The sequence below is a fragment of the Engystomops pustulosus genome, chromosome 7 (genome assembly GCF_040894005.1).
Source record: "Engystomops pustulosus chromosome 7, aEngPut4.maternal, whole genome shotgun sequence".
NCBI lineage: Eukaryota > Metazoa > Chordata > Amphibia > Anura > Leptodactylidae > Engystomops > Engystomops pustulosus.
In genome coordinates this window covers 2,266,926-2,281,591 of record NC_092417.1, presented here as the reverse complement: position 1 = coordinate 2,281,591, position 14,666 = coordinate 2,266,926, and the positions used below count along the sequence as shown (strand labels likewise).

General features: G+C 55.1%; 1 protein-coding gene across 1 annotated transcript in view; it reads left to right on the top strand.

The window, feature by feature from the left end:
• Positions 1-3,079: 3,079 nt before the first annotated feature.
• Positions 3,080-14,666, top strand: part of INTS3 (integrator complex subunit 3) — a gene marked incomplete at its 3' end in the record, with an annotated part of 38,709 nt that continues 27,122 nt past the window's right edge. The window contains exons 1-2 of the mRNA XM_072114230.1: positions 3,080-3,155; positions 4,050-4,186. Coding sequence (XP_071970331.1) covers positions 4,118-4,186 — 69 coding nt within the window. The remainder of the gene's footprint in view (positions 3,156-4,049; positions 4,187-14,666) is intronic.

Below are 14,666 nucleotides of genomic sequence, written 5' to 3'. Positions count from 1 at the left end.
GGGGGACAGGACAGGGACACGCTGACACTTGGGGGACAGGACAGGGACACGCTGACACATGGGGGACAGGGACAGGCTGACACTTGGGGGACAGGGACACGCTGACACTTGGGGGGACAGGACAGGGACACGCTGACACTTGGGGGACAGGACAGGGACACGCTGACACTTGGGGACAGGACAGGGACACGCTGACACTTGGGGGACAGGACAGGGACACGCTGACACTTGGGGGGACAGGACAGGGACACACTGACACTTGGGGGGACAGGGACACGCTGACACTTGGGGGGACAGGACAGGGACACGCTGACACTTGGGGGGGGGGACAGGACATGGACACGCTGACACTTGGGGGGACAGGACAGGGACACGCTGACACTTGGGGGGACAGGACAGGGACACGCTGACACTTGGGGGGGACAGGACAGGGACACACTGACACTTGGGGGGACAGGGACACGCTGACACTTGGGGGACAGGACAGGGACACGCTAACACTTGGGGGACAGGACAGGGACACGCTGACACTTGGGGGACAGGACAGGGACACGCTGACACTTGGGGGGGGGGGACAGGACATGGACACGCTGACACTTGGGGGACAGGACAGGGACACGCTGGCACTTGGGGGACAGGACAGGGACACGCTGACAGTTGGGGGGACAGGACAGGGACACGCTGACAGTTGGGGGGACAGGACAGGGACACGCTGACAGTTGGGGGGACAGGACAGGGACACGCTGACACTTGGGGGGACAGGACAGGGACACGCTGACACTTGGGGGGACAGGACAGGGACACGCTGACACTTGGGGGGACAGGACAGGGACACGCTGACACTTGGGGGGACAGGACAGGGACACGCTGACACTTGGGGGGACAGGACAGGGACACGCTGACACTTGGGGGACAGGACAGGGACACGCTGACACTTGGGGGACAGGACAGGGACACGCTGACACTTGGGGGGACAGGACAGGGACACGCTGACACCTGGGGGACAGGACAGGGACACGCTGACACTTGGGGGACAGGACAGGGACACGCTGGCACTTGGGGGACAGGACAGGGACACGCTGACAGTTGGGGGGACAGGACAGGGATACGCTGACACTTGGGGGGACAGGACAGGGACACGCTGACACTTGGGGGGACAGGACAGGGACACGCTGACACTTGGGGGACAGGACAGGGACACGCTGACACTTGGGGGACAGGACAGGGACACGCTGACACTTGGGGGGACAGGACAGGGACACGCTGACACTTGGGGGGACAGGACAGGGACACGCTGACAGTTGGGGGGACAGGACAGGGACACGCTGACACTTGGGGGGACAGGACAGGGACACGCTGACACTTGGGGGGACAGGACAGGGACACGCTGACACTTGGGGGACAGGACAGGGACACGCTGACACTTGGGGGACAGGACAGGGACACGCTGGCACTTGGGGGACAGGACAGGGACACGCTGACAGTTGGGGGGACAGGACAGGGACACGCTGACACTTGGGGGACAGGACAGGGACACGCTGACACTTGGGGGGACAGGACAGGGACACGCTGACACTTGGGGGGACAGGACAGGGACACGCTGACACTTGGGGGACAGGACAGGGACATGCTGACACTTGGGGGACAGGACAGGGACACGCTGACACTTGGGGGGACAGGACAGGGACACGCTGACACTTGGGGGGACAGGACAGGGACACGCTGACAGTTGGGGGGACAGGACAGGGACACGCTGACACTTGGGGGGGACAGGACAGGGACACGCTGACACTTGGGGGACAGGACAGGGACACGCTGACACTTGGGGGACAGGACAGGGACACGCTGACACTTGGGGGACAGGACAGGGACACGCTGACACTTGGGGGACAGGACAGGGACACGCTGACACTTGGGGGGACAGGACAGGGACACGCTGACACTTGGGGGGACAGGACAGGGACACGCTGACAGTTGGGGGGACAGGACAGGGACACGCTGACACTTGGGGGGGACAGGACAGGGACACGCTGACACTTGGGGGACAGGACAGGGACACGCTGACACTTGGGGGACAGGACAGGGACACGCTGACACTTGGGGGACAGGACAGGGACACGCTGACACTTGGGGGGGACAGGACAGGGACACGCTGACACTTGGGGGACAGGACAGGGACACGCTGACACTTGGGGGACAGGACAGGGACACGCTGACACTTGGGGGACAGGACAGGGACACGCTGACACTTGGGGGACAGGGACACGCTGACACTTGGGGGGACAGGACAGGGACACGCTGACACTTGGGGGACAGGACAGGGACACGCTGACACTTGGGGGACAGGACAGGGACACGCTGACACTTGGGGGACAGGACAGGGACACGCTGACACTTGGGGGACAGGACAGGGACACGCTGACACTTGGGGGACAGGACAGGGACATGCTGACACTTGGGGGACAGGACAGGGACACGCTGACACTTGGGGGACAGGGCAGGGACACGCTGACACTTGGGGGACAGGACAGGGACACGCTGACACTTGGGGGACAGGACAGGAACACGCTGACACTTGGGGGGACAGGACAGGGACACGCTGACACTTGGGGGGACAGGACAGGGACACGCTGACACTTGGGGGGGGGACAGGACAGGGACACGCTGACACTTGGGGGACAGGACAGGGACACGCTGACACTTTGGGACAGGACAGGGACACGCTGACACTTGGGGGACAGGACAGGGACACGCTGACACTTGGGGGACAGGACAGGGGTCCGCTATACAGAGTCATGGCAGGTTTGCAGTCGTCATCCTTCCAGTTTAATCAATTGGATTCTCATTGTACTGACTGTAACCCATAGCAGTTAGTGAAGCTTCACCTTCTACAATAATATCTACCACTGAGAGGTTGCTATGGGTAACAGTAATCATGTCACTTCATAAAAGACATCACACAAATTACCTCAAAACTCAGACACTGGCAACCTGCCCTCCATAAACATGGCCGCCGCGGCTCCCACCCTCCTATCACGTGCCGCAGCCGACTTCCCCTTCAGCCACTGGGAGGGGCGAACAACGTTTACGTCACGAGCGGAGGAGGAACGAAGAACCGTCACTCAGGCGTCTTTCGTCTTTCGGATTGGGCCGCGGTACTTCAGAGGGCGGGAGCTTCCGGCGGCTTCCTGTAGGGTCCGGGATGGCTTCCTGTGTGTGCTAGGAGCGGGGGCTGTTATCTCCCGGTACCGGCCTGGGCCCGGGGGTGCGCATACAGAGACTCATAGCAGCCCTGCCCCGAGAACGAGCCCCAGCAGCTGAGCCTGGGGCACCCCGACCTGCCCCTGAACCCCACAGCTGTGCCTGGGGCACCCCAACCTGCCCCTGAACCCCTCAGCTGTGCCTGGGGCACCCCAACCTGCCCCTGAACCCCACAGCTGTGCCTGGGGCACCCCAACCTGCCCCTGAACCCCTCAGCTGTGCCTGGGGCACCCCAACCTGCCCCTGAACCCCACAGCTGATCCAGGGGCACCCCAACCTGCCCCTGAACCCCACAGCTGATCCTGGGGCACCCCACCTGCCCCTGCACCCCACAGCTGAGCCTGGGGCACCCCATCCTGCCCCTGCACCCCACAGCTGAGCCTGGGGCACCCCGACCTGCTCCTTTACCCCATACCTGAGCTTGCAGCACCCCATTCTGCCCCTGCACCCCACACCTGAGCCTGGAGCACCTTAATATGCCCCTATAACTGAGCCTGGGGCACCCCAACTTCGAACTGCCCCCCCCCCCCTTGGGGCACCCTAACATCTCAAAGGGACCCCAATATTGTCCAAACTGAGGCCCTCTGTTATCCTAGTTACACTGATATATTTTTGTTCATTACACCCCCTGGTGCCCCCAATACAACCCCCAAATTATACAGCACCCACCAAGTTGCACGTTACATTTTTCCTGCCCTGTCTTGTTGCTCCTATTATTCCCCCCACACACACCGGATTTCTTGTAAATGTCCAGTGCAATTGTCAGCAATAAGTTTTTGCCCCCCTAGACCCAGTCACTGTGCACCCACTTATCCCCAGCACTAGTGCCCCCCTACTTATAGCCGACACCCCCACAATGGAGCAGAAATCCAAAGGCAAGCTGCTGCTCTCCACCAGTCTGGACGCCAAGGATGAGCTGGAGGAGGTAAGGAGGGTCCGCTGGGCTGGAGGGTGACTAATAGATTGGGTGCTGGGAACACTGAACCCCATATTTGTCCCTTGCATCCTCACTCCAGGACCATGGTGCTCTGCAATGAGGAGCCAGGCCACCTCCCACTTGTCTGGTGCAGATGCTCCGCCCACTGGTCTTTGTTTACACATTTTCCGGCATCACCGGGAATGAGCAAGGCCGAGGGAGGAGCCTGGTGCTGATCACTTATAGCCCTTATTAAAGGGGATGGGTCAGTTATTGTCCCTGCAGATATGACTAATCAGAGCTCTGTGTGTTGTTAGTAGCAGCAGGACTGTATAGTTTGGTATATTTCAGGTCCCCACTCTGTGGGGCTCTGCGCACCGTTGGCCGGGTCCTACAGCTTTTATTCAGAGCAGGGATGAGGGGCTATAGAACCATACGATGCATATTCCACAGCACCGCTGCTACTAAAATGAATGAACATTAATGTATGATGATGCCTCACCTGGCGGCTTGGGCTACATTACAATTAACACCTTTTAAAGGGTTTTTATTTTGGAATCTGTATAATTGTTTATATAATTTGGATCATTGGGGTCCAAGTCCCTTGTGCTGGAGCAGCCTGAGGTACAGCGCCACATACTGTAGACACTAGCCTGCAGGCTGCTCTTCTGATGCCCATAAGGGTCACACTGTCCATACAGCACCCGCACTGTATAAAGGAGGCACTCAGCACCATCACCTCGCCGAAACGTGTCTTCTGTTGCCGTGGTTACCTGCCAGTGTCACACAAAAATGGCCTCTTGTAAATCCCGGAATATTCATTTTAACAAGTTATGATGTGACCGCCCTGTAATGAGGAAGCTGCTGACGAGCGGTGAAGATGTGAGATGGTGAGGAACAGAATAAAATTGACATGGCAGCTCGCTGTGTATGGGGGGTGTAGTCACAGAGGGGTCAGAGCGCCCATGCTGACCACTGCTGGCTATGATAGAAAGGTGTCAGGACACAGGACATGGCAGCTCGCTGTGTATGGGAGGTGTAGTCACAGAGGGGTCAGAGCGCCCATGCTGACCCCTGACCACTGCTGGCTATGATAGAAAGGTGTCAGGACACAGGACATGGCAGCTCCCTGTGTATGGGGGGTGTAGTCACAGAGGGGTCAGAGCGCCCATGCTGACTCCTGACCACTGCTGGCTATGATAGAAAGGTGTCAGGACACAGGACATGGCAGCTCCCTGTGTATGGGGGGTGTAGTCACAGAGGGGTCAGAGCGCCCATGCTGACTCCTGACCACTGCTGGCTATGATAGAAAGGTGTCAGGGCACACAGGACATGGCAGCTCGCTGTGTATGGGGGGTGTAGTCACAGAGAGGTCAGAGCGCCCATGCTGACCCCTGACCACTGCTGGCTATGATAGAAAGGTGTCAGGACACAGGACATGGCAGCTCGCTGTGTATGGGGGGTGTAGTCACAGAGAGGTCAGAGCACCCATGCTGACCCCTGACCACTGCTGGCTATGATAGAAAGGTGTCAGGACACAGGACATGGCAGCTCGCTGTGTATGGGGAGGTGTAGTCACAGAGAGGTCAGAGCACCCATGCTGACCCCTGACCACTGCTGGCTATGATAGAAAGGTGTCAGGACACACAGGACATGGCAGCTCGCTGTGTATGGGGGGTGTAGTCACAGAGGGGTCAGAGCACCCATGCTGACCCCTGACCACTGCTGGCTATGATAGAAAGGTGTCAGGACACACAGGACATGGCAGCTCGCTGTGTATGGGGGTGTAGTCACAGAGGGGTCAGAGCGCCCATGCTGACCCCTGACCACTGCTGGCTATGATAGAAAGGTGTCAGGACACACAGGACATGGCAGCTCGCTGTGTATGGGGGGTGTAGTCACAGAGGGGTCAGAGCACCCATGCTGACCCCTGATCACTGCTGGCTATGATAGAAAGGTGTCAGGACACAGGACATGGCAGCTCGCTGTGTATGGGGGGTGTAGTCACAGAGGGTCAGAGCGCCCATGCTGACCCCTGACCACTGCTGGCTATGATAGACAGGTGTCAGGACACACAGGACATGGCAGCTCGCTGTGTATGGGGGTGTAGTCACAGAGGGGTCAGAGCGCCCATGCTGACCCCTGACCACTGCTGGCTATGATAGAAAGGTGTCAGGACACACAGGACATGGCAGCTCGCTGTGTATGGGGGTGTAGTCACAGAGAGGTCAGAGCGCCCATGCTGACCCCTGACCACTGCTGGCTATGATAGAAAGGTGTCAGGACACACAGGACATGGCCGCTCGCTGTGTATGGGGGGTGTAGTCACAGAGAGGTCAGAGCGCCCATGCTGACCCCTGACCACTGCTGGCTATGATAGACAGGTGTCAGGACACATAGGACATGGCAGCTCGCTGTGTATGGGGGGTGTAGTCACAGAGGGGTCAGAGCGCCCATGCTGACCCCTGACCACTGCTGGCTATGATAGAAAGGTGTCAGGACACACAGGACATGGCAGCTCGCTGTGTATGGGGGGTGTAGTCACAGAGGGGTCAGAGCGCCCATGCTGACCCCTGACCACTGCTGGCTATGATAGAAAGGTGTCAGGACACACAGGACATGGCAGCTCGCTGTGTATGGGGGTGTAGTCACAGAGAGGTCAGAGCCCCCATGCTGACCCCTGACCATTGCTGGCTATGATAGAAAGGTGTCAGGACACAGGACATGGCAGCTCGCTGTGTATAGGGGGTGTAGTCACAGAGGGGTCAGAGCACCCATGCTGACCCCTGACCACTGCTGGCTATGATAGAAAGGTGTCAGGACACACAGGACATGGCAGCTCGCTGTGTATGGGGGTGTAGTCACAGAGGGGTCAGAGCGCCCATGCTGACCCCTGACCACTGCTGGCTATGATAGAAAGGTGTCAGGACACACAGGACATGGCAGCTCGCTGTGTATGGGGGGTGTAGTCACAGAGGGGTCAGAGCACCCATGCTGACCCCTGACCACTGCTGGCTATGATAGAAAGGTGTCAGGACACACAGGACATGGCAGCTCGCTGTGTATGGGGGGTGTAGTCACAGAGGGGTGAGAGCGCCCATGCTGACCCCTGACCACTGCTGGCTATGATAGAAAGGTGTCAGGACATACAGGACATGGCAGCTTGCTGTGTATGGGGGTGTAGTCACAGAGAGGTCAGAGCACCCATGCTGACCCCTGACCACTGCTGGCTATGATAGAAAGGTGTCAGGACACAGGACATGACAGCTCGCTGTGTATAGGGGGTGTAGTCACAGAGGGGTCAGAGCACCCATGCTGACCCCTGACCACTGCTGGCTATGATAGAAAGGTGTCAGGACACAGGACATGGCAGCTCGCTGTGTATGGGGGGTGTAGTCACAGAGGGTCAGAGCGCCCATGCTGACCCCTGACCACTGCTGGCTATGATAGAAAGGTGTCAGGACACACAGGACATGGCAGCTCGCTGTGTATGGGGGTGTAGTCACAGAGAGGTCAGAGCGCCCATGCTGATCCACTGACCATTGCTGGCTATGATAGTAAGGTGTCAGGACACAGGACATGGCAGCTCGCTGTGTATGAGGGATGTAGTCACAGAGTGGTCAGAGCACCCATGCTGACCCCTGACCACTGCTGGCTATGATAGACAGGTGTCAGGACACACAGGACATGGCAGCTCGCTGTGTATGGGGGGTGTAGTCACAGAGGGGTCAGAGCGCCCATGCTGACCCCTGACCACTGCTGGCTATGATAGAAAGGTGTCAGGACACACAGGACATGGCAGCTCGCTGTGTATGGGGGGTGTAGTCACAGAGGGGTCAGAGCGCCCATGCTGACCCCTGACCACTGCTGGCTATGATAGAAAGGTGTCAGGACACACAGGACATGGCAGCTCGCTGTGTATGGGGGGTGTAGTCACAGAGGGGTCAGAGCACCCATGCTGACCCCTGACCACTGCTGGCTATGATAGAAAGGTGTCAGGACACACAGGACATGGCAGCTCGCTGTGTATGGGGGGTGTAGTCACAGAGGGGTCAGAGCGCACATGCTGACCCCTGACCACTGCTGGCTATGATAGAAAGGTGTCAGGACACACAGGACATGGCAGCTCGCTGTGTACGGGGGGTGTAGTCACAGAGAGGTCAGAGCGCCCATGCTGACCCCTGACCACTGCTGGCTATGATAGAAAGGTGTCAGGACACACAGGACATGGCAGCTCGCTGTGTATGGGGGGTGTAGTCACAGAGGGGTCAGAGCGCCCATGCTGACCCCTGACCACTGCTGGCTATGATAGAAAGGTGTCAGGACACACAGGACATGGCAGCTCGCTGTGTATGGGGGTGTAGTCACAGAGAGGTCAGAGCCCCCATGCTGACCCCTGACCATTGCTGGCTATGATAGAAAGGTGTCAGGACACAGGACATGGCAGCTCGCTGTGTATGGGGGGTGTAGTCACAGAGAGGTCAGAGCCCCCATGCTGACCCCTGACCATTGCTGGCTATGATAGAAAGGTGTCAGGACACACAGGACATGGCAGCTCGCTGTGTATGGGGGGTGTAGTCACAGAGGGGTGAGAGCACCCATGCTGACCCCTGACCACTGCTGGCTATGATAGAAAGGTGTCAGGACATACAGGACATGGCAGCTTGCTGTGTATGGGGGTGTAGTCACAGAGAGGTCAGAGCACCCATGCTGACCCCTGACCAGTGCTGGCTATGATAGAAAGGTGTCAGGACACACAGGACATGGCAGCTCGCTGTGTATGGGGGGTGTAGTCACAGAGGGGTCAGAGCGCCCATGCTGACCCCTGACCACTGCTGGCTATGATAGAAAGGTGTCAGGACACAGGACATGACAGCTCGCTGTGTATAGGGGGTGTAGTCACAGAGGGGTCAGAGCGCCCACGCTGACCCCTGACCACTGCTGGCTATGATAGAAAGGTGTCAGGACACACAGGACATGGCAGCTCGCTGTGTATGGGGGTTGTAGTCACAGAGAGGTCAGAGCGCCCATGCTGACCCCTGACCTCTGCTGGCTATGATAGAAAGGTGTCAGGACACACAGGACATGGCAGCTCGCTGTGTATGGGGGGGTGTAGTCCCAGAGGGGTCAGAGCGCCCATGCTGACCCCTGACCACTGCTGGCTATGATAGAAAGGTGTCAGGACACAGGACATGGCAGCTCGCTGTGTATGGGGGGTGTAGTCACAGAGAGGTCAGAGCACCCATGCTGACCCCTGACCACTGCTGGCTATGATAGAAAGGTGTCAGGACACACAGGACATGGCAGCTCGCTGTGTATGGGGGGTGTAGTCACAGAGGGGTCAGAGCGCCCATGCTGACCCCTGACCACTGCTGGCTATGATAGAAAGGTGTCAGGACACACAGGACATGGCAGCTCGCTGTGTATGGGGGGTGTAGTCACAGAGGGGTCAGAGCACCCATGCTGACCCCTGACCACTGCTGGCTATGATAGAAAGGTGTCAGGACACACAGGACATGGCAGCTCTCTGTGTATGGGGGGTGTAGTCACAGAGGGGTCAGAGCACCCATGCTGACCCCTGACCACTGCTGGCTATGATAGAAAGGTGTCAGGACACAGGACATGGAAGCTCCCTGTGTATGGGGGGTGTAGTCACAGAGGGGTCAGAGCGCCCATGCTGACCCCTGACCACTGCTGGCTATGATAGAAAGGTGTCAGGACACACAGGACATGGCAGCTCGCTGTGTATGGGAGGTGTAGTCACAGAGGGGTCAGAGCACCCATGCTGACCCCTGACCACTGCTGGTTATGATAGAAAGGTGTCAGGACACAGGACATGGCAGCTCGCTGTGTATGGGGGTGTAGTCACAGAGGGGTCAGAGCACCCATGCTGACCCCTGACCACTGCTGGCTATGATAGAAAGGTGTCAGGACACACAGGACATGGCAGCTCGCTGTGTATGGGGGGTGTAGTCACAGAGAGGTCAGAGCACCCATGCTGACCCCTGACCACTGCTGGCTATGATAGAAAGGTGTCAGGACACAGGACATGGCAGCTCGCTGTGTATGGGGGGGTGTAGTCACAGAGGGGTCAGAGCACCCATGCTGACCCCTGACCACTGCTGGTTATGATAGAAAGGTGTCAGGACACAGGACATGGCAGCTCGCTGTGTATGGGGGTGTAGTCACAGAGGGGTCAGAGCACCCATGCTGACCCCTGACCACTGCTGGCTATGATAGAAAGGTGTCAGGACACACAGGACATGGCAGCTCGCTGTGTATGGGGGGTGTAGTCACAGAGGGGTCAGAGCACCCATGCTGACCCCTGACCACTGCTGGCTATGATAGAAAGGTGTCAGGACACACAGGACATGGCAGCTCGCTGTGTATGGGGGGTGTAGTCACAGAGAGGTCAGAGCGCCCATGCTGACCCCTGACCACTGATGGCTATGATAGAAAGGTGTCAGGACACAGGACATGGCAGCTCGCTGTGTATGGGGGGTGTAGTCACAGAGAGGTCAGAGCGCCCATGCTGACCCCTGACCACTGATGGCTATGATAGAAAGGTGTCAGGACACACAGGACATGGCAGCTCGCTGTGTATGGGGGGTGTAGTCACAGAGGGGTCAGAGCGCCCATGCTGACCCCTGACCACTGCTGGCTATGATAGAAAGGTGTCAGGACACAGGACATGACAGCTCCCTGTGTATGGGGGGTGTAGTCACAGAGAGGTCAGAGTGCCCATGCTGACCCCTGACCACTGCTGGCTATGATAGAAAGGTGTCAGGACACACAGGACATGGCCGCTCGCTGTGTATGGGGGGGTGTAGTCACAGAGGGGTCAGAGCGCCCATGCTGACCCCTGACCACTGCTGGCTATGATAGAAAGGTGTCAGGACACACAGGACATGGCCGCTCGCTGTGTATGGGGGGTGTAGTCACAGAGAGGTCAGAGCGCCCATGCTGACCCCTGACCACTGCTGGCTATGATAGAAAGGTGTCAGGACACAGGACATGGCAGCTCGCTGTGTATGGGGGGTGTAGTCACAGAGGGGTCAGAGCACCCATGCTGACCCCTGACCACTGCTGGCTATGATAGAAAGGTGTCAGGACACACAGGACATGGCAGCTCGCTGTGTATGGGGGATGTAGTCACAGAGGGGTCAGAGCGCCCATGCTGACCCCTGACCACTGCTGGCTATGATAGAAAGGTGTCAGGACACACAGGACATGGCAGCTCGCTGTGTATGGGGGGTGTAGTCACAGAGGGGTCAGAGCACCCATGCTGACCCCTGACCACTGCTGGCTATGATAGAAAGGTGTCAGGACACACAGGACATGGCAGCTCGCTGTGTATGGAGTGCTTGGGATAGTCCAGTGGGTGGAGCTAGTGCAGGGTGGGATAGTGAGTGGTCCAGTGGGTGGGGCCAGGACTCTTGTAGTTGGGGGTTATTGGATGTACCCCGTTCCTCTCGCTGTTATGCTGTGCAGGATGCGCTGGGGTCCTGTTCCCCGCTCAGGTGAGGGCAGGACTTGCCCATATCAGCAGCAGATCCCGGGATGACGATTACCTCACTCTTAACCCTTTGCTCCCTGCTGCGCTCACACTCTCCATCCATAATAAGATCCTCCTGCCTCATCTGCCGTTCATTAGCGTCCGCTCCGCTCCCGCTGAGACGCAAAAGATTTATTATAATCCTCCACAACATCGGCAGCTGCCAGGATCCCCCCATGGCTGTAGTGTTATATGATATTATACACCGGGGCTGTAGTGTTATATGATATTATACGCCGGGGCTGTAGTGTTATATGATATTATACCCCGGGGCTGTAGTGTTATATGATATTATACACCGGGGCTGTAGTGTTATATGATATTATACCCCGGGGCCGTAGTGTTATATGATATTATACCCCGGGGCTGTAGTGTTATATGATATTATACCCCGGGGCTGTAGTGTTATATGATATTATACCCCGGGGCTGTAGTGTTATATGATATTATACCCCGGGGCTGTAGTGTTATATGATATTATACCCCGGGGCTGTAGTGTTATATGATATTATACCCCGGGGCTGTAGTGTTATATGATATTATACCCCATGGCTGTAGTGTTATATGATATTATACCCCGGGGCTGTAGTGTTATATGATATTATACCCCGGGGCTGTAGTGTTATATGATATTATACACCGGGGCTGTAGTGTTATATGATATTATACGCCGGGGCTGTAGTGTTATATGATATTATACCCCGGGGCTGTAGTGTTATATGATATTATACCCCGGGGCTGTAGTGTTATATGATATTATACCCCGGGGCTGTAGTGTTATATGATATTATACCCCGGGGCTGTAGTGTTATATGATATTATACGCCGGGGCTGTAGTGTTATATGATATTATACACCGGGGCTGTAGTGTTATATGATATTATACCCCGGGGCTGTAGTGTTATATGATATTATACCCCGGGGCTGTAGTGTTATATGATATTATACCCCGGGGCTGTAGTGTTATATGATATTATACGCCGGGGCTGTAGTGTTATATGATATTATACGCCGGGGCTGTAGTGTTATATGATATTATACCCCATGGCTGTAGTGTTATATGATATTATACGCCGGGGCTGTAGTGTTATATGATATTATACCCCATGGCTGTAGTGTTATATGATATTATACCCCGGGGCTGTAGTGTTATATGATATTATACGCCGGGGCTGTAGTGTTATATGATATTATACCCCGGGGCTGTAGTGTTATATGATATTATACGCCGGGGCTGTAGTGTTATATGATATTATACCCCGGGGCTGTAGTGTTATATGATATTATACGCCGGGGCTGTAGTGTTATATGATATTATACCCCGGGGCTGTAGTGTTATATGATATTATACGCCGGGGCTGCAGTGTTATATGATATTATACCCCGGGGCTGTAGTGTTATATGATATTATACCCCATGGCTGTAGTGTTATATGATATTATACGCCGGGGCTGTAGTGTTATATGATATTATACCCCGGGGCTGTAGTGTTATATGATATTATACCCCGGGGCTGTAGTGTTATATGATATTATACGCCGGGGCTGTAGTGTTATATGATATTATACGCCGGGGCTGTAGTGTTATATGATATTATACCCCGGGGCTGTAGTGTTATATGATATTATACCCCGGGGCTGTAGTGTTATATGATATTATACGCCGGGGCTGTAGTGTTATATGATATTATACCCCGGGGCTGTAGTGTTATATGATATTATACACCGGGGCTGTAGTGTTATATGATATTATACCCCATGGCTGTAGTGTTATATGATATTATACCCCGGGGCTGTAGTGTTATATGATATTATACCCCGGGGCTGTAGTGTTATATGATATTATACGCCGGGGCTGTAGTGTTATATGATATTATACTCCGGGGCTGTAGTGTTATATGATATTATACACCGGGGCTGTAGTGTTATATGATATTATACCCCGGGGCTGTAGTGTTATATGATATTATACGCCGGGGCTGTAGTGTTATATGATATTATACCCCGGGGCTGTAGTGTTATATGATATTATACCCCGGGGCTGTAGTGTTATATGATATTATACCCCGGGGCTGTAGTGTTATATGATATTATACGCCGGGGCTGTAGTGTTATATGATATTATACGCCGGGGCTGTAGTGTTATATGATATTATACCCCGGGGCTGTAGTGTTATATGATATTATACCCCATGGCTGTAGTGTTATATGATATTATACGCCGGGGCTGTAGTGTTATATGATATTATACCCCGGGGCTGTAGTGTTATATGATATTATACCCCGGGGCTGTAGTGTTATATGATATTATACGCCGGGGCTGTAGTGTTATATGATATTATACGCCGGGGCTGTAGTGTTATATGATATTATACCCCGGGGCTGTAGTGTTATATGATATTATACCCCGGGGCTGTAGTGTTATATGATATTATACCCCGGGGCTGTAGTGTTATATGATATTATACCCCGGGGCTGTAGTGTTATATGATATTATACCCCGGGGCTGTAGTGTTATATGATATTATACCCCGGGGCTGTAGTGTTATATGATATTATACACCGGGGCTGTAGTGTTATATGATATTATACTCCGGGGCTGTAGTGTTATATGATATTATACACCGGGGCTGTAGTGTTATATGATATTATACCCCGGGGCTGTAGTGTTATATGATATTATACGCCGGGGCCGTAGTGTTATATGATATTATACGCCGGGGCTGTAGTGTTATATGATATTATACGCCGGGGCTGTAGTGTTATATGATATTATACCCCGGGGCTGTAGTGTTATATGATATTATACCCCGGGGCTGTAGTGTTATATGATATTATACGCCGGGGCTGTAGTGTTATATGATATTATACGCCGGGGCTGTAGTGTTATATGATATTATACCCCGGGGCTGTAGTGTTATATGATATTATACAC